At 35.4% G+C, this 22,019-nt stretch overlaps 1 protein-coding gene across 1 annotated transcript; it reads right to left on the bottom strand.

The window, feature by feature from the left end:
- Positions 1-6,956: 6,956 nt before the first annotated feature.
- LOC145127460 (glycine-rich protein) lies at positions 6,957-7,815 on the bottom strand. The gene has a single exon (XM_079062653.1). It carries the CDS (start codon positions 7,813-7,815, stop codon positions 7,264-7,266), a length of 552 nt encoding a protein of 183 aa, XP_078918779.1. The 3' UTR covers positions 6,957-7,263.
- Between the last annotated feature and the right edge of the window lie 14,204 nt (positions 7,816-22,019).

The following is a 22,019-nucleotide window of genomic DNA, read 5'->3' as shown; positions in this document are numbered from 1 at the left end:
CATCTAAGGCTTTGTTGTAATCTGAAAGTACGTCATCACACGTTTGAGTAAGTTGTACTAGATATGGTTCACAATCATGCATGTTGTAATTATTTGACTGAATCATAAGTTTTACCTGTTCAATGATGCTGATGGTTCCTTTCTTTTCAATGAAGCAGTAGTTTTTCTTCATCTCTTCAGTGTTCTCCATTGCAACCATACATAGCTTGCCTCTTTTCCTCTTATTGTCATTATCTTCATCTTCATCTCTCGAGGACCAACCTTGATGATCTCTTCTTACTTGTGCCATAAAGTCTTTCTCAATCTTTTCCTTGTCTTCAGCCTCTTGAGCCATTCTAACGTAAAATACTTTGTCTTTGGTGACATTGGCTTTGCAGTCTCTAGCAAAATGATTTTCTTTGTGACATTTGTGGCATATGAGAACTCCTTTCTTTTTCTCTTCTGTATCTTCTACGGTATCTGAAGGTTTTTCTTCTTTGGATGCTTCAGAGGAGTTTGAGATCATTAATGGTGTGCTTTGATACTGAGGTTGATAGGATGGATTTTTGGGATATCTGGAAGGCCGAGGATAGTGTTGAGGGGATTTGTTTTGATGATAAGGTTGAGGGGAGTTGTTTTGAGAATAGTAGTTGCGGTTAAATGAAGGTCTTGTAAATTGTTGGTTTTTACGGAATTACGGTAGTTGAGAGGAGGGAGTCTGTTGAACCGTTGGCTAACAAGGGCTAATGCATGTTGAAAGGCTTCTTCATCATTGTGTTGCATTTCTGGTTCATATGACTGCATTGTGTCGTCATATGAGGTTTGGTATGGTGTTTCTCCGGTATGATGATACTGATGAGATGGGTTGGTAGTCTGCGGTGAGTGGGCGACTAAGGCGAGTGGTCCACCTAGATCCATGCAGTCCTTCTTCACTATAGACTCATGAGCTTGCAGTTCACCATAGAGTTTATGCAACAAAAGAGTTTTGATTTTGCTATCACCTTGAACAATCATCTTCACCATTGTCCATTGTTTTCTCAGGCCATTTAGAAACTACATGTTTGTTTCATGATCACTACGAGTGATTCCTGCATTCGACAGTTTGGTGACGATAAGGTTGAATCTTTTGAAGGAATCATCGAGATTTTCACCAGGAAGAGCTTTAAAGATGTTGAACTCGTTTTGAGCAGTTGTCAGCTTTTTGTATTGAGCTTGCTTTGTACCTTCATAAAGATTTTTAAGAACATCCCAAATTTCTTTTGCCGATTAACAGTTGATAATAAGATTGAAACTGTCGGGTGGAACTCCAGAAGAGATTTCATAGAAAGTAATTTCATCTTTCTCCATCTTGCTTATGTCATCGTTGGTGGATCTGGTCATGGCTACTTGACCACCTCCAAGTTTGACTTGAGCGTCATCGACGACAATGGGAGTAAGGACAGGTACATGTGGTCCTTTTTCAATGGATCTCCATACTTCTTTATCTAGTCTTTTCAAATATCTTTCCATATGTTGAGACTAGTGATGATATTCACTTGCAACGAGTATTGGAGCTCTATTAGAGCCTCCAACACTGTTAGATATATTTAATGAGTAAGTTTGTGCCATATTTCCTTAAAAATAATGAGCTAAGTGGTATAGAAGGCTTTTAAATCAGAGTTCTTCTTTTGAAAATGAGTTTTGTTTTTAAAAAAGAGGTTAATCTTTGAATGATATTGAGATATATGCGGAATTAATGGATCTTTTAATGAAGCTCAACAATAACTTGGATTGCGGAATAATAAGGAAGAGATATAGCAACAAGTTTACTTAAAAATATAAGCAAGTAAATAATACTCAGTTGAATCGTAACAAGGCTTGCATTCAAGACCAAGTTAGAAAATATGAGTAGCTTGGGCGGCTCTATTGCCCATGACTGTTTTGTGTAGTCTACCAAGAAATTTCAGTATAAAGTTGATCATTGTTTTATCACTGAAAAGACAAAACAACGTCTTTATACTCAGTTAGACTTTTCCTCTTTGGTATAGATCAACAACGTACAAGGCTCTTCGGTAGGCCTTAACTCCTCTCCGGTTCCTTTGAATCATCAACTCTGCGGTATGGTTCATACACTTCAGCTGCCGAGGGTCACTTTATGTCTTAACAATCTTCCTCTGAAGCACCATCTTTGTATACATGGTGAGTACACTAGTTAACCCCCCCTGAAAAAGAAACATCATGATTTTGGTGATTCTACGACTAAATAATATTTCGTTATTTATATAGTATTTTACCTCCCACGTAACTGCGTTGAATAAAAATCCATTAAGTGTACTCACGGACAACCTCAATTAGCGTTGTAATTGGTAAATTGCATTCATGAACTAATAATATCTAGATAGATTCTGGAATATCAATGTTGAGTACATTCCAATGAAAGTTAGGGTAATAGGGTTTTGCCCATTTCTCATGACCAGTATTGGCAAGCCACTTACATGCGGCATAGTGTAGTCGACAAAAGTTTTCTTGAAAATCATACATTGTATATGATTTGCATGTCCGACAGAAGAAAGGATCATTGTTTCGACCAACTCTTGAGCCCACAACCATCATTGTCACAATCTTACAACATCTTGGTTATAAATGATACTTGTAACACCTGTTCCAGGTATTGATTAATTTATATGATTTTTAGGGTTTTGTGCATGGACTCGGCGAGTTGGGGTGCTCCAACTCGTCGAGTAGAGACTATTATGAGGACGCGGGATTTGGGTTCTACTCAACGAGTTGGAAGGCCCCGACTCGACGAGTAGGAGCTGTAAAGAGAAACCCTAATTTTTTGGGTTTGCACCCTATTTAAAGAACATAATCCGCCTCTTGTGGCCTCCCTTATCACCCTATTAGCTAGAGAAAGCCCTAATTCGACCTTGTACCTTCTGGAGTGAGAGTAAGAGCTTTTGTTAGCAATTTTGGGGTATTTGTGAAGGATTATGGAGCTTAAAGAGGAAGGAGCAAGGAGAGAAGCAGTATATCCGACATCTACTCTGTATTGGCCATCATCTTGAGGTATAAAGTCGTCACCTTGATCTCTAGTTGATTAGATCCCTTTTCTTGGAAGTAAATGACCATTTTTGGTGCAAAATGGAGTCAAACTCGGATATGGAATTATCATAAGGATATGGTTCTAGATCTAGACCTCTCTAGGTCCCTAATGACATAAAGTTGCTCACTTTATATAGCTTAGCCCCTTCCCATGCACAAAAACCTTGTAAGAAGCCTAGTTTCGATGTTATGGCCTTGAAGGGCCTTGCATGCATGTAAAGTTTGCAACTTTACGTGGTATCTGCACTAGGGGAGTTTGGATCTAGAGTTTGGGACCTTAGATCCCACTGAAAAGGGTTGAACTTGAAAGGGACTGAAGGAACTCGTCGAGTCCCTTAGCTGACTCGACAAGTCGGGGTAGGGTTTGCCCGTTTCTGAGCTTCTAGATAAGTGCAGTGAAGGATTAGGGTTTTTGTCTGAACGGAGTTTAGTTTTCTGGACATTTGATGAACTCGATGAGTCACGAGGGTGACTCGGCGAGTTGATACGGGATTCAGTGGAATGGACTCGGGAGGAACTCGGCGAGTTACTAGGATGCACTCGACGAGTTGAGGTCAACATGGACTGTTGACTTTGACTTTGACCAAGGTTGACCAGGGTTGACTTTGAGGGTAATTATGGGATTATGACAAGTTAATCACATGTTGGTTATAGGCAGTTGAGGAGGAGCAGTACGGAGGATACATCTAATCTTAGCTTGTCAGTTCAGCCTTCGAGAGGTGAGTCTCCTCACCATACCAATGGGTCTAAGGCACCAAGGACGACCCATTTTATGATATGTGGTATCCTGGCTGAAGTTATATTATATGGCATGTTAGTTGGTATGAGCTAGGAAGTATGCTAGTGGTATGTGTGGTATGTTTGTATGGAAGACCGTGGGATAGCCCATGACACTTGGATGTAAGACCATGTGGAGAGCCCATGGCTTTCCTATTGAAGACCATGGGAGAGCCCATGACACTTGGGTGTAAGACCATGTGGGGAGCCCATGACATCCTGGAGTAAGACCCTGGGGGCGAGCCCATGGCATCCCTATTTGTTGTATGCATGGCTTATGTGATATATATGTAGCTTCTATAGCTAATATGATATGTGATATGTGGATTGTGTGTGAGGTATGCTCTGGGGAACTCACTAAGCGTTAGCTTACAGTTTGTGGATTTGTTTCAGGTACATCTGAGCCCAAGGGCAAGGGTAAGGCTTGATGGTGCGGCGTGCACTCTCTCTCAGTCGTTATCATGGTACACTCTGATGTTTTAAAATAAAAATTGTTGTTGTTATGAAATTGAAAACAATTGTATTTGTGATTACATGATTGGTGGAACGTGTTTTGGTTAATTAAAAATGAAAAAAATTTCTTTTGAAAACTGGGTCGTTACAATACTTCCTTATCGTCGACCCTGAGAGCTTCCTTCAACCTCATCAGGAACCAGGTACAAGAGTCGACAATATTTGCCATGCCCAGACAAACGCTAAAGGCAGGGTATGGTTGTTTCCATCTATAACAACCGTTATGAACATTTTTAGTAGGTAGTCACATCTTAAATAGACACTACATATAAAGATGACATGTAACACACACGCTCTGAATGTATAAAGCTACATATTTTTGGCAAAGTAAAACAACTAATTGTAAAATCATAAGAAAATTTAAATAAACGATTAAAATTTGGAAAAAATTATCTTACCACACATCCAAGAGCCAAAAACATACATGAAAACGATCAATGACATCTGTTATGATGTTAGTATAACTATAGGGGTTCTCTCTCCCAAGGTTATGCAAGTAAGTAGACAAGTTGACAAAACTTTTTAGGATTTAGCAAGTAAGTAGACAATTAGACAAAACTTTTTTCATGATCACTATTTAAGAAGCTCATTTTGAAGTAGTTATAAAACACAATCACGAAGATTTGGTTGTAAGTGATAGAAAAAAAAGATGGAATACACATGTTATGTTGGGTAGAAAATCTATATTGGGTGTCTGGAATTTGTGTTCGGAATGTACGATAGCAATATGTAATACATATATACTGTCCGAAATGTCAGTCCAACATGTATGGTTTTGACTACGATCATCCAAAATTGATTGTGTCAGACCGAAATGTATGGCTACACATTCCAGAATCCAAACTACCAACCCCGTTAACTCAAAAAATTAATATTACTATTCCGGAATGACCTAATTCTGAAGAAGGTGGTCATATTTCCAAATTTGAAAATAATTAATTATTTTTATTATAGTACTAATTTATAATGACTAGTTTATTCAATTTTCCTTTTTCTTATATTTAATTATGTATTTAGTGTTCGAAAACCTAACATTTAGTACCTTGCCGTCGACACCCATGGTTCATATTGTCATATAATTTGTGTTTTTTCATACGATCCAACAACTTTATGTTTTTGAATCGTAAAAAAATAACAATCTTGCTTTGTTTAGATCATCTCCAATGAGGATTTATTTATAACTTTTTGCTATTGATTGATAATTTATTTTCATTTAATATCATTGGAGTGTTTAGTTTTTTTTGTGCATTTTGATTGTCCACTCAATATATATTGGATTGTGAATATACTCTAAAGGTTTGTATAACTAGCCGGTTCCTCTTTTATCATATTTTATTTTTACCCCCTTAATTATATTTTAGTTTTAATTATTTTCCATTTTTTTAACTACTTAATTATTCTATCATAGTTTTTTCATTTATGAAATGTTTATATACTAATCCTAATGATAATCTTAACTTAAAACATTTCATATTAAAGTATAATATGCTTAAAAAATAACTAACTAAAACATTTCATATTAAAGTATAATATGCTTAAAAAATAACTAACTAAATGAGAAGGTTTTATGGAACAATTTAGATAGATAAGGATCAATAAGTCAAACTGATAAAGAAAAAAACTATTAAAAAACTTAACCATCAAAAATGTCATTTAATTAGAAATCAAAACTATTAGAATAATAAGGTGGCAAAAATATTAAATGATAATATAAAATTTTAATTGAAGATGCTCTTGAAATAAGGTAAGATTACTTTTTAAACTCCTATATAACATCGTTATTGATTTTTTGTAATTATTTTGATATTTTATACATTGCCTTTTAGGCCTTTTATATTTTAGCATAATTAATTAATATCTGATGCTAAACTTAAATTTCATAAAATTAACAAAAAAAAAATTATTTATTATATGACAAGCATACCTCAATTTCATTTTTTCGTGATAATATTACATTTCATATTTTAAAAAAACTTTGGAAAAGTTATTTCTCATTTCGAAATTGATAAATAGTAGTTTTATTAGGGGTGCTCGTTTGGATGAATCAGTTTGATAAGATCCGATCAGGTGAATCTAAATTGATTTCGGTTCAAACCATAGATCTGACTAGTTCAATTTAAATACAAATCCGATCCGATCCAACCAAAAAGCTATTCTGTTGGATCAGTTTTTGCAATTCGGTTTTCAAGTGTCAACAAAAGTTTTGAAAAACATATAATTTGAATATTAATAAACTCTATAAAATAACCTAACACAAATTATATATATATTTGTGAATTAAAATTTATAAACAATTACTAAAAAGCATGTATTATAATCTAATATTTCATAGACAAAAAAATCTTTTTATTATAAGTTGATAATAATATATTATATTGGATGGAATTATCTAATATATTAAAATTTTATTTAGTAAATTTATAAATGATTGAAAATATATATTAAAAATATATAATATAAATAAATTAAGAACAAAATTTTATTCTTTTTTTTGAACTATTCGATTATTGTTTTATAAACTAAATATCATTCCTAAAATCCAAATATCCGAACCAAATAACCTAATGCAAATTATCCAATTCAACATTTTGATTTTAACCAAATAATCAAACAATCATTATCATTAATTTCATACTAATACTAATTTGAAACAATAGGATCAAGTTTTCAAAAACTCAAGCCATCAAAAGACAGATACCATTACACCAACATGGTCAAATGAATGAATTAACTAAAACCACTATAAAAGTGGCTCGTTCCACAAACCAAAATAACCGCACTATGAAAACCCTAATCATGAAATCCAAGAATAAGGGAACAAGAAAATCAACTACATTTGCAATCCAGTGGGAAATCTGACACAAAAATGAAGAAAACCGAAGAAACAAACTTAACAGGAACAGCCGGAGGAGGTTACCGGTGGCGGCGGCGATTGCGGCAGTGAGGTATACACATATAAGTGCAGTCGTAGAAACATGGGCCGGCGCAGTGAAGAGGGCAGTCCAATCTCATCCCTCTGCACCGCCCTCCTCCCATGCACTCTGCAAATTCCCCGGTCACGTAATAGTTTTCCCCGATTGGAGTAAAGTCTCTGTGCTCACCATGATGACGACTATGGCTGCCGCTTCTCTTTCTTGGGTGTTTCCTGCATCCCCATCTCCACCATCCACCTCCTCCTCCTCCACCACCTCCGCCACCACCACTTCCTTTTCCCCCGCCTCCTCCTCCACCACCTCCTCCACCACCACCTCCACCACCCCATCCCCAACCGAACCCCCATCCATATCCACCTCCTCCGTTGTCTTTTCCTTTGTTGTCGATTACAATACTATTGACAGTTCCGTTTCTTGTTGCTTTCTTTCCTTGATCCGTAGAAGATATGTTCTTGCTAACCACTTCCTTTTCTTTGCCATTTACGCTATAAAACAAAAGAACCCACAAGCATGCTACAAGTACTACCTTCATATTTGATCAAAATGCAGCATGTACTGTAGGCCTTGGTGTGCATTTATGTCCTCAGTTTATAAAGGCCAAACTTCTAGCACTCAGTACGACAGATTTACCCCACCCCATCCCCCACCAGCCAAAATCATAGAGACAGCGTGGGGTTGACCGGGGTGGGGGTGCCTTAGGGTGCACTCTGTCCCCACCTAGGATCAAATTGTGGGTCTTGTATCAGAAGTTAAATGAGCATGAAAATGGAGTAAAATAATGGAGGTGTGTGCTACAAAGCTCCTGCAATTTGCAGGGAATTCAAGAACCATTAAGTTAATGATATATAGTTCCTATCCCTAGCATATGCCCACCTACCGACTATTATGGAAATTTTTCTTTCAAAAGCAGGATTAACCAGTTAAGAATGTAGACGACTAAAACGTTTAACATCAAACAATCCGATTGTCTTCTAATTGGTAATTTGAACTCTTTCTGTGTGTGCTGCTAAGGTTGTTTGGTTGCTTGCCAATGGTCCAATGGACTACTTTACCCGGTGAAGTCACTTTGGATCACAGGACCATCGTCCACTGGTCTATTGGCATGATCTCTTGGTAGATAGAATCATGTTGGAAAACTAGGAATGAACTTGAAGGATAAGGCATTATTTACCAAATGTCACCAAATCACATGAGTAGTACTGTAGTAGCAATTCTACACATGAAATGCGTTTACGCCATTATTATGAGTTTTTTTTATATTTTAGTTTAGAGCAAATTTAAATTTTGGTCCAATGACATACATCTTTCTACACTTTCGTCCAAGTTGGGAAATTTGACACCATTTAATCCTATAGTCGGCAAATCAATAACATCTTGTCATTTCCTCTAACACCGTTAGTATTTTTTTGTAAAATATTTCTTTTACCCTTGGACAAAATTTAATAATACCTTTTATATTTCAAGGACCATTTTTAATTTGTTTTCTTCATAAAACTGAAATAAGAAGCTTGAGCCATCATACTACTCATTCTCCCCAAACCGTTAGGCATGTAGATCGACTTCCCCGCCTCCTTGGTCGCTCACCTCATCCACCCTGTTGCCAGCCACCATGTCTGCTCCATCATTGGCCACCACCACTACTTCTGGCAAAGTTTCGTCTCTTCATCTCCTCCGCCTCCCCCACTCGTTCTCCTCCTACCACCAATCAACTCCCCCAATCGTTCTACTCCACCAACAACTCAAGTTATCACCACCACCTCTCATCACCATATGTGTTTTCTCGCACACTCTCTCTATTGGTTCCCAACATATATGACACCCCTATCACATACTTTGTTGTTTGCGTTGGTAGCCTCAACACCATATCTACAAAATATACATCAATAAACATCCACTGTTAGATTTCAGGCTTTAAACAATTAGGTTTAAATAAGTTTTAGGGTCTGAACAATTGAATTTAGATCGAATTTTAGGTTAGAAATTATTTCATGCTTTGAACGATTGGGTTTGAAATCAATTTCAAGTTGTAAACAATTGGATTTGAGATCAATTTTTGGGTTTGAATTATGATTTCAATTTGGTTTCTTTTTTAAGTTGGATATACAAATATGATGGTGGTGGACGGCAGCTGCAGGTTGATGACAAATTTAAGTGGTGGTTAATGAAAAGTTTAGGTGGTTGTGGTTGACATATCTAGAAAATAAGAAAAAGGACACTAACAAGTTCAAGAGTAGGGTGGGTTGGATAGGTGGCTCCATTTATTTATTTAATAATAATAAGAGAAAATTGCCAAAAAGGTCATTGTGATTTGTCATTTTATGCGGCTAATGTTCAAACCTTGAAAATGTTGTAGATATGGTCCTTATTTAGTAGTTTCAATTTGTACTTGGTCCCTGCGAAAATTAAAATGACTATTTTACCCCTATAATTTAAAATTTTCATTTTCTTTAATATTTACTAATCATTTATTAATATTAAAATAAAAAAATAAACCTCACCCATTCTAAACCTAATATATCTCTCCCATCTCTTTTGAAGAAACCCTAAACCAATCTTTGACCATCATCTTAGGGCACCATTTTCACGCCACCATAAGCCACTACCATCTACATCTTCGCCACTAAGAACACCAACAGTAGAAACCCATGCTCTTTTATTTAATTTGAAACATGTGTGAAGGAGAAGAAAACGACCCTTATCCATCGTCTCTTTAGCTAATATCCACTTGTAAAATCAAAATAAAATAGGTGGGGTGAGATATGAACAATAATGAAAAGTGTCTATGATTCTTGATTTCTAATTGCTGGATTAAAGGGAGAAAAAGAAAGACATGAGCTGTAATTTTCAGATCTCGAGAATAGGAAAGATGGCCTAGCCGGTCCAAAGAAGTATAACTGGTCCAAGGCCAGGAACGACGACAACATAATCGATCTAGGGTTGGTGGTTAGGAGGTGACTTAGGTGAAAGGAAACAAAAGGGTAAGGGAATATATGAGTTTTGAAGAAAGATAGAGGAAGAAAGGAGAATAACAAAAAGGGATGTTGCAATAGTAGTTGTTGATCTATCTCTATATACCCTTCACGTTTTTATAAACAATTCCTTAGTCAAATCTTCATACTTTGCTAAGTGGGGACATTGTTACATATGAACAACACTCTAAAGGCAATAGAGCTCCCACTATTTCTGTCATATACTTAAGCTTCACCTTCACTTTTTATAAAATGAAAAGTATTTGATTTTCTAATCATAATAGCGACTCCTAGGTTAAAGATGCTTATTTGAGTCCAAAAATGGACCTCTAAAGCTTACACATATTTTAGGATATACAAAAACACTTTGGCAGTGTCATGAACATATCCTAAGTCAATCTTTCCTTAATGAAAGTAGTTTTACATCTTATTGTTACACCATTAGCTTGTGTGTAACTCTTTTCCACAACTCGCTTTTACTTGTGTAACTTCATTCATGTTGATCTTAAAGACCTTTCTAACTATCTTATAGTTAGAAGCCTGATCAATCAAGTCTATACTTGATTGTCATACATGGAATGCATCTTTATGGTCTCTTTACATTAAGTAGGCTCAGAGGCTGCCATGCCTTTTGATAGATTACCAAACTCATAACTTTAACGACTCATAAATTTTGGAAAATATGACATAGTGATATAGTATATGTGTAAAGGGTAATATTATCATTTTGATAATTTTAACTATATGTTGTAGTGTAAGAATGTGAAATGACATTATGTGCATTTTATATGTGTGTAAGAGGTGTTGAAAACATTTGGAAATGAATCTTGACATGTAAGAGTATATGTGTGTGAAATTTTGGTACCAAAGCGTATTTTGGTCCAAAAGTTAGAATTATGTAAATTCATGTTTAATGTAATTATTGCATCTTATGAACTTCTTAATAGAACTTGTTATTATGTGTAAAAGTAGTTAATAGCGAATGGGAAAATCTGCAAATCCTTAGGTACAAGTATCAGGGTAAGAGTAGTGTAAAGTGAATAAGGAATCTGTAAAGCTGAGGCTCACGGCGCGAAGATATAGTCACACGAGGCGAAATTGAAGTGTTAAAATTTTGACGTAAATGTTTGGTAATGTATTTTGGTTGCGTCGCGACACACAGATAGGCAGATACACAAATTTGAAAGTAAGTTGTTAATATAAAATTCGAAGATCACGATGCAAGGAAAAAGAAGCGTTACGTGAACGGATCACAATGCAAACCTATGAATACCGCAACGCGAGGAAACTATTCTCATAATAGATTTTAATCTATTAAACTTCATTCTTACGAGCAAAAACCCAATTTCCACATTTCTAAAGCTAGGTTAGGGTGATTTTTAAGGCAAAAGAGAACTTGGTTCGATTGGAATCAAGAATAGAATGGAGTAACCTTTAAGAGCATAAGAAGGTACTATCTTCTTCTTTATTTGAGCTTATAAGCTCCCATCGTGGATGTGTAATTAAAATAAGAAGTTTAAATTAGTAAATAAATAACATTATTTTGATGTTATAGTAGGTGTATAATAGTTAGTAATGAGCTTAATATGGTGATTTCATGGTATGAATTTTAGATTGAATCATTAGGGTTTTAAACCCTAAATGATAAAAAGTGTGGGATTGAAAGATTTGGTAAAGAGATTAATAAACTAAGATGTAAGAAGCTTCATTCATGAATTTTAACTTGGTTGGAGACGAGACATTACCCATTATCTTTGGAGGTCATAATTTGATTATATTGAAATGAAATTTGTAATCATGCTTTTAATGAATTAAGTTTCATTCTAAAGAGCTTAATAAGATCATTGGATATGTATTGGCAAGGAAAGGAGGTAAAGAAACCAAAAGAGTCAGTATAAAGTTGAATTAGAGTTACTTATCACTAACTTGAAAGGTGAGTTTTACATATGTGTAATCATATGAATATATAGCTTAGTACTTAATGAATTATGTACTTAATTGATCTTGAGATATGTTGAATGTAATGTTAAGTGTATATGCTATTACTTAAGGAACATATGTGAATAAAATGTTATAATATAATAACATAGTGGATATGTGATACATTGAGTAAGAGATTGAGAAGTAATTAGTAAGTGATTGTGTAAGTGATGAATGAATTGAAAGTGATTGATGGTTATCTAGAGTTCCATAAGAACAAGTATGAGGCTTGGTTCGAATGATTTGTTCATCGGGGAAAAGGTTGATGTTTTATATGTAGGACCTTGCCTAAGAGAATCTCTTAGTAATGGCCAGAGTTAAAATAATGAGATGTGATGATGTACAAATGGGACAAGTTATGTGAATAAGATATAAAAGAACTATTCTGAATTTATTTGTTTTGCTTTTTGTAATTCACCAGATAATTTTTCTAATATGTGTTTTGTTATTGTGATATATTCCATGATCTGGTACAAAGTAGTAGAGTGAATAATAACGAGGACACGACATAGTCTTTTGTAATGATTATTCTTGTTGCTTTACTTATGGTTATGATATTTGTATATCCGATTTTATCTTTTGGAAACAAAACTTGAGGTTTTTGGTTAAACAAACTATTGGTAATATTATATAATATTATAAAAAAATCCTTGTAAATGAAATGGGTGTTACAAGTTGGTTTTAGAGCCACAATTTTAGCGAATTAGGTTTGGATTGTCTAATACTAGCTTAAACTATGAGAGAAGAGTGTTATATGATCACTCTTATCGATGTTATGTGATAATATGATAACTATGATTACATGAATTAAGAATTTCCATGCTATTAGCTTTATGTACAATAGTTTTGTTGATAAATGGATACTAGATTGGACTAACTTGAAAGGAAATTGCAAATCCTGGTGATGGTCACGAAATACCACTCGTGGGTGAAGGGAGTACAAGAATGAACCAGAATTCACAATCGGTTACAATGGAAAAAATTCAAAATCTTCTAAATTATATGAATGGAGAGACTAAACAAGAGATGAACGAATGATTAATGAGTGTCTTTGAGTACTTACTCACACACATCCTCCTATAGATGTAGAAATTCCAACAGCCGTTGAGTCTGTTGGAGGTGTATCTCGTATTCAAGGAGCAAATCATGAAAATCCTCCAAAGACAGATACAGAGAAAGGTTGTTCCAATAAGACCTTTATCGCATGGCAACTGAAAGAGTATGAGGGGTGTAGGGATCCGAAGGTGACTATGAAATGGATTACTGAAATTGCCTGAAACCTTAGGGATAACGGTTGTGGAAATGACCAGAGAGTTACGTATGCCTCTTAAATGTTAAAAGGCCAAGATCTTGTTTAGTGGGAAACTGTATGTTCAGATCTTGGTGAGGATGCAGATGTACTTATGACTTGGGAAGAATTTGTGAAACATATAAGTATTGTGCCCCCCGTGATGTTGAAAAGTTTGTTGATGCTTTTTTCGATCATCAAAAAGGTAAACTTACAGTAGATGAATACACCAAAAGGTTTGTTGATATCTTGTTATTTTTGGGGGATACACTTCCAACTAAAAGAGACCGTGTTAGTCGATACACGAAAGGTCTACCTGCTGATTATGAAGTAGAAGTGAAAAAGGTGAATACATTAGATGATGCAATTATGGCTACACAAAATGTTGAAGATATGATTAATAGAAACACAGTGGAGAAATATAAAGTAGGTGAAAAAGGACCTCAGAGTGAGTCCGCGATTCCAAATAAGAGTAATCATTTCTCTAGTGGCAGCTCAAGCCTAATGATGCTCTGAAGTGTAAAATATGTGGAAAACCTCATCGTGGTGAATGTAGAGGTGCCAATGGCTGATGTTTTAAATATGGCAGAATGGGTCATGAGGCGGTTGATTGTAAGGCTAGAGACATGAATGATGTGGAGTGCTTTTCATGTCACCAAAAAGGACATATTAGTACCTATTGTTCGAAAAAGAAAAACTGAAATAGTGGCATCTACTGCAATTAAGAAAGTGGAACTGGTGAAAGTTAAAGGACGTGCATTCTAAATTACCGCTAAAGAGGCAAATGAGACACATGATGGGGTGTCAGGTACTCTACTTGTAAATTCTCTTTCTGCAGTGTTTTGTTTGATTCTAGTGCAAATTATTCATTTGTGTCTCATGAATTTAGGAGAAATTAAATACTCCATTAGTAGCCTTAGACAAAACTTTTAAGATAGAAGTAGCAACCGGAGAACATCTGATGGTAAGAGAAGTCTATCAAAATTGTTATGTGGAAATTGATAGAGAAAAGTTTGATGCCAATTTACTACCTATATGAATAAAAGTACTTGATGTGGTAGTGGAGATGGATTGGTTGGAAAATATCATGCTAAAATTTCGTGTGATAGTAAAGTCATATCAGTAAAGGTGCCAAACAACAGAAAAGTGTTTTTGTATGGGAAAAGAATCATTGAATGCAAAGTTTAATTACTAAAATTAAATCTTGTAGATGTGTAAAGAAAGAATGTGAATCATTTATAGCCTATGTCATTGATTCGAAGAAAGAAAATAAACAATTAGAAGATATAAAGGTGGTACGATATTTTCCCGAAGTTTTCCCTGTTGACTTACCTAATTTGCCACCCGAAAGGCAAGTAGAGTTTTAAATTGATGTGGTACCAGGAGCTACTATGATAGCTTGTTTTTCATATCATTTTGCTCCTATAGAGATGCAGGAGATTATGTTTCAACTTCAAGAATTACTCGATAAAGGCTTTATACTCCCGAGTTCTTCACTGTGAGGTGCACCGATATTTTTGTGTAAATAAAAGATGGGTCGATGAGAATGTTCATCTACTATCACGAACTTAATAAGTTGATAGTCAAGAATTGGTATCATTTACCAAGATTGAAGATTTGTTTGATCAACTTCACAAAGCTGATTTTTTTTTCAAAGATCGATCTTCGGTCCGGTTATGATCAAGTGTGAGTCAAAGATAGTGATATCGAGAAGACAATATTTTGGACCCATGACGATCATTATGAATTCTTGTTAATGACTTTTGGCCTTACAAATGCATTTGAAGAATTTATGAATCTGATGAGTTGAGTGAGTAAATAGTTTATTGACAAATCAGTTATCATGTTTGTCAATGATATTCTTTTCTATTCAAAAAACGAAGGAAGAGCATACAAGACATCTTTAGGATATGTTGCAAATTTCGAAAACAAAAAGTTATATGCTAAATTCTCTAAAGGTGAATTCTGGTTAAGAAAAGTACAATTCCTCGGACAAATTATTTCTCGTGCCGGAGTTCAAATTGATTCTGCTGAAACTAAAGCAATTATTAAATGGGAGCCTCCAAAGACTCCAACTGAAGTATGAAGCTTCCGTGGATTAATAGGATACTACCGTCATTTTATACAAGATTTTTCTCATATTTCGGTGCCACTTACCAAATTGACGAGAAAGGAGATAAAGTTTATTTTGGGTGAAGAACAACCTGATTTATTTTCAATCTTAAAAAAGAAATTATGTGAAGCACTAGTTCTTTCATTACTAGAGGGCATATATGATTTTGTGGTTTATAGTGACGCTTCAGCTAAAGGTCTCATATGTGTTTTAATGCAATGTGGAAAAGTGTTTGTCTATGCTTCAAGACAAATAAAAGAAATTGAAACAAGATACACGATGCCAGATTTAAAGTTAGGGGCTATGGCTTTTTCTTTGAAGATCTGGAGACACTACTTATAATATATACAGTGTAAATTATACACTGATCATAAAAGTCTCCAATATGTGTTTACTAAAAAGGATTTGAATATGCGGATAAGACAGTTGATCAAATTAGTTAATGATTATGAATGAGAAATAATCTACCATGATGGAATAACAAATGTAGTAACTGATGCGTTGAGTCGAAAAGCACCAGAAACTCAGATAAAAGGGAGATCTATGAGAATATAGTTAATATATACTCTATTAGAGAAACTCAAGACGACTTATAAAGAGGCTACAAAAGAAGAAAATACAAAGCAACAAAGGATAGGGAAGAAAGTTTGTTTTGAAGAAAATAAAAAGCAAAAAGATGGCATGAAGCTCCAAAGTTGAAGCACTCTAGAGATATCCACCAAGCAAGGATAAACCACCAAAGATGCTAGTCTTCACTTGTATATATGTTGCTATTAAGCTTTAAGATTTATACCAAATAAACCTTAAACATAAGCAACATATAAGGCCTTAATTTAAGCACCAAAATTGCAAGAATAATAAGAGGGAGAGAGGCTCATATTTACGAATAAGGCATCCCCATATGGAGAGAACATCATCAAAAGGAACAAACCTTTCAATCTAGTTATGCCTTCTTTTTATACTACAAGCAAGTCCAAAATGTGTCCTTTACTCTACCTCCAACTAGTTATATATATATATATATATATATATATATATATATATATATATATATATATATATATATACCTTTTATATATAAATAAACTCTAACAAGTTTAATGAGATATATTTATAAATTATAAAAATCATACCTTATGACATATTTTATTAGTTGTTATTTATCCAATAAATATTATTTTCCATAAATATTAATTTCCTAATTAGTCATTAAAAAATTTTATTTTTAAATAATAATAATTTTCCCATTAAATACAAGTTTTGTTTATGTTTATTAATAATCAAATTAATAATAAATAATCAATTAGTAGTTACTTGATATAAGGTGTGATCCTATAGGATCATATGTCCTAAGAAATATCATTCTATAATGACTCTTGGGCATAAAGATCTTTCAATCTTCCACTTGCACAAGACTCATCATAGATTGATATAGACAGTGGTGAACGTCTAGCAACATTTCACTGCCCCCCGCTAACACACGACAAAAAATGCCATTCATTAACATCCAATTCCTAAAATCTCTAAGATACAATTGATGTATAAGTAAGTTTATTAGTTATCCCTTTGTTACACACATCATGTTGAACATGAGACTTGGATCGCAATCAATCTTACATGGTGTTCAACTTTAGGTACCGTGTGGTAGATGTCTGACTCTCAACTCATAAGAGATACAAATCCATCTTGACTACATAAGCCTCTTGCATAGTTCACACTACACCTAAAAATAGCCTTTACAACTACCTGGTTAAGGATCAACATTTGACCACATCAAAGCATAACACTCCCTACACTTAAGTCCTACCATGTAACTCAGGTATCAAGGATATAAAGATAGTGCATTTTTAATCAATCATCACTCATGATAGTGATCCATGACATGAATTTGATACGGGTGTATCCAATACTAGTTCTCTAACAAGTACCTATGAATCTTGGCTACAACCTATTCCCTACTTTCATCTAGTGAGAGTCAACCAATCTAATTCATATTAGTCTTACTTCATGTTTTCTCCTATAGTTATAACTGACTATGAACTTTTAGAATAATAAGATTATTCACAAATTAAACATTTTAATATAGATCACAACAAATATTGATGTGAAGATAATATCCCAATATATCAAAACAATATAACAGTTGTTATCACAATGTTCCAATATCCAAATACTAAATCCAAATCAAATCCCATTTCTAGAATAACAAAGTCTTATAGATGAAATGTGACCATTCATACTTAGCTTAAGGAAAGACTTTATCAATGGGTCAAACTAAATTTAATTTGTGTGAACTTTGCGAATACTATCATCTCCGTATTTAACTTTCTTCTAAGTATAGTTAAATATCCCATAGAATATGATTGGTGTTCTTATGTGATTTAGAGTCTCTTAGCTTGATTAAGTATACTCTTAAAGTCACAAAATATTTCTAATTTATCCTTGAATGGAAGGAATCAACTTAGTTTTTCAACGAACTCATTCATCTAATCATATTTTATTACAGCTTTTGAAGCAACAATGTATTTTGATTTTGTAGTAGATTGTGCTATTTTGTTTTGCTTGGACATCATTCCAATCAAACTTACTCTTCATTCCATAATGAAGTCATTGATGGGTTTTTGAGCATCCTAACAACCTTAAGGTGTACATACAATCCTAAATGCTTTGGATCTATGTTTTCTCTAATAATATATGCAATTTGATTTTCCAAAGCATTACCCTAACTAGCATGCAAAACATGGGTACTTGTATAACAAAAACTAGTTAGATGACATACCTTTTCTTCTAGCTTGATTCCTTGGATCTTTAAGAGCCTAGCACCTCAAATGTGATGCCTCAAATGCTTCACACACCACCACCAACAATGGAGGACTTGAGAGAAGATTACTTGTACTCAAATTTCGGCTATGCTCTTCCAAATACTACTAGTGGCCGATTTCATGTGCTAAAGGGGTTCTTATATAGTGTGGCAAGGATTAGGGTTACATCCATGTAAACCCTAATATGCATGACCTTTCATATTACTTAGGCTCCATGGGTTAAACCTCCATGGACTATCCATGGACTACCATGATGGTTTAGGCCAACCTAAATAACCATAGGCCCACACTATAAGAATCATTGGTTTACCAAATCAACCCCTTACATTTAATTAGTCTCTTTTGATCACTAAATTAATTCCAAATTAATTCTTGATCAATACTAATAAAATAATATGATTTCATATTAATATATTAGAACTTATAATATATTAATAAATCATAAATAGCCTCTTCTCAAAAGTCCATCCTTACAAATGTTCTGGTGACATGCAACCCAAATGGACCATGCTACTCTCAGGTCAAGTACATACCAATTATAGTTATGGACTTAGACACCTTATCCAACAGTCTCCCACTTGGATAAGTCTAATAACTATAACTACAAGTATGACCTAAAACACCGACTAGCAATCGTAGCTCTTAACAGCCTTTTTCGAACTGTGACACGCCATTTTAGATAAGGGATCATATAATCCTATGTTCTCAAGATATCAGCCGGACATATACATGGAACATAGTCATTCTTATTGTCCAACATTTGTTTCCCGATTTCCGATTTATTTGACATAGATCTTAATCGAACACATCAATTTAGTTCTGACCGGGCCCGACACATAAGTCAAAACAAAATCATCGAGGAGCTTAAGATATCGCTTTTAATCCTCCAAGGACTTAAAAGGAACATATAAACTTCGACAGTATATGTTTGTACTAACTACTTGTTAAATCATACACAATAGTGTGTTTTATAACATCAAGTTACTAATGCGGTTTCGCACTATCAATGTACAACTAACTCATAGTCAACAACTCATATATCTTGGTTTGAAGACTTATATGATATTATCGTCTCACGATCACTCGTGATAAATTCCATGAAGTGATACAAGTGAGCGTAGTTTTAATCCAATACTCAGACCTTATGAGCACTCATGAATGTTGTAGCAAACTTTGCTATGTCTAGCACACTTCAGACAATCTACAAGCCAAATTCATGACAGTTTTACCTCAATACCTACTTCCAAAGTATGATCAACTGTTGACAGTTTGAATAATATAATTATTCTGGAATTCAAAACATGCAAAGTGAAACAATAGTAAATGATTGACACAAGATAGTAACATTACTTATAAATAAAAAACACCTTTTATTTAATCATCAAATGTCAACTACATTTCAACTATTACAAGTTTCAAAACTATCTAATCATTAAAACTAATATCGTCCTTCAACCCGATACGCCTCGCATGTTGTAAGTGCTTAACCTTACTCAGTCCCTTCGTGAGGGGATCTGTTGGGTTCTCCTCTGACGATACCCTCTTTGCTATGAGGAGTCCTTCTTTTATTCGATGTCTTATGAAGTGATATTTTCTGTCAATGTGCCTGGATCTGCCATGATCCCTTGGTTCCTTGGCTAAGGCAACCGCACTCTCACTGTCACAGAAAATCTCCATAAGCTCCTTTATAGCTGATACAACTCCAAGGTCTCCGATGAAGTTCTTCAGCCATATTGCCTCCTTCGCCGCCTCGCTTGCTGCTATGTACTCTGATTCGCACGTTGAATCAGCTACTGTCTCCTGCTTGGAACTTTTCCAAGTTATTGCTCCTCCATTCAGGGTAAATACCCAGCCCGACTGAGAGCGGAAATTATCTCTGTCGGTCTGAAAGCTGGCGTCACTATACCCCACCACTCTCAAGTCATCACTCCCACCGATGGTAAGGACCCAATCCTTAGTCCTCCACAGGTACTTGAGAATGTTCTTTACTGCAGTCCAGTGAGCCTTACCAGGATTCCCTTGATATCTGCTGACCATGCTCAAAGCAAAGGCCACATCAGGGCGAGTACAAGTCATAGCATACATGATCGAACCAACTGCGAAAGCATATGGTATATGACTCATTTCTGCTATCTCAGCCTCTGTACTCGGACTCTGAGTTTTACTCAGTTTGGCATTACTCTGGATCGGTAAGGCACCTTTCTTGGAATCCATCATGTTGAATATTTTCAACACCTTTTCCAAGTAGGTACTTTGACTAAGTCCAATTAGTCTCTTACTCCTGTCTCTCAATATCCTTATCCCTAGGATGTAAGCAACTTTTCCAAGGTCCTTCATAGCGAAACACTTCCCATGCCAGGACTTAACTTCCTGCAAGGTTGGAATGTCATTTCCTATGAACAGTATGTTATCCACATACAACACCAAAAAGCTAACTGTACTCCTACTAGCCTTGACATATACACATGACTCATCCTCGTTTCTCGAAAATCCAAACTCTTTGACTTTCTCATCGAAACAAAGATTCCATCTGTGAGATGCTTATTTCAATCTATAAATGGATTTCTCAAGCTTACACACTCTATTAGGGTACTTTGCATTGACAAAACCCTCTGGCTGACTCATGTAAACATCCTCAGCCAACTTTCCATTAAGGAAAGCGGTTTTGACATCCATTTGCCATACTTCATAGTCATGAAATGTAGCTATGGCTAGCATAACCCTAATAGACTTAATTTTCGCTACTGGTGAGAAGGTCTCATCATAGTCAACTCCCGGAGTTTGAGTAAAGCCCTTCGCAACCAGTCGTGCCTTATATGTGTGTACTTTCCCATCTATGTCGGTCTTCTTCTTGAAGATCCATTTGCACCCGACTGTCTTACGACCCGATACATTGTCAACCAAGTTCCAAACTTGATTGTCATACATGGAATGAATCTCGCTGTCCATAGCCTCTTTCCATTTAGCAGACTCGGGGCCTGCCATGGCTTCCTTGTAATTGTTAGGTTCATCCAAATTTACCAGTATGCTATCACTGATAAATGTATCACCTTCAGTAGTAATATGGAAACCATAAAACTCAGGTGTATTTCTAACTCTACTGGAACGCCTTAGAGGTAAGGACTCATCAATTGGATCAACATGAGTTTCCTCCTCAGGTTGACTGCTAGTGTTTGAGGTTCCTTCACCACTTGACTCTTGAAGTTCTTCAAGGTCAATTTGCCTCCCACTGTCTCCTTGGCCTATGAGCCCTCTCTCGCGAAAGACTCCTCTCCTCGCAACGAAGACAACATTGTCATTTGGTCTGTAGAAGAGATAACCAAAGGGTTTCTGTGGGTAGCCGATGAAAATGCACCGCTCACTACAAGGTTCGAGCTTGTCGTGAGTCTCACGCCTCACGAAAGCCTCGCAACCCCAAACCTTGATGTGTGATAACGAGGGAACCCTCCCTGTCCACATCTCGTGAGGTGTTTTGGCAACCTTCTTAGTTGGGACTAGATTAAGGATATGGGCGGCAGTCTCTAAGGCATACCCCCAGAATGAGATAGGTAATGAAGCTCGACT

The sequence above is a fragment of the Lactuca virosa genome, chromosome 7 (assembly GCF_052849685.1).
Source record: "Lactuca virosa cultivar CGN04683 chromosome 7, Lactuca_virosa_CGN04683_v6, whole genome shotgun sequence".
Taxonomy (NCBI): Eukaryota; Viridiplantae; Streptophyta; class Magnoliopsida; order Asterales; family Asteraceae; genus Lactuca; species Lactuca virosa.
Note: the sequence above shows the minus strand (reverse complement) of the source record. Positions and strands in the feature narration are given on the sequence as shown.

Coding starts and splice junctions, on each gene's coding strand:
- LOC145127460 (XM_079062653.1), bottom strand. CDS start 7,815: ATGAAGGTAGTACTTGTAGCATGCTTGTGGGTTCTTTTGTTTTATAGC.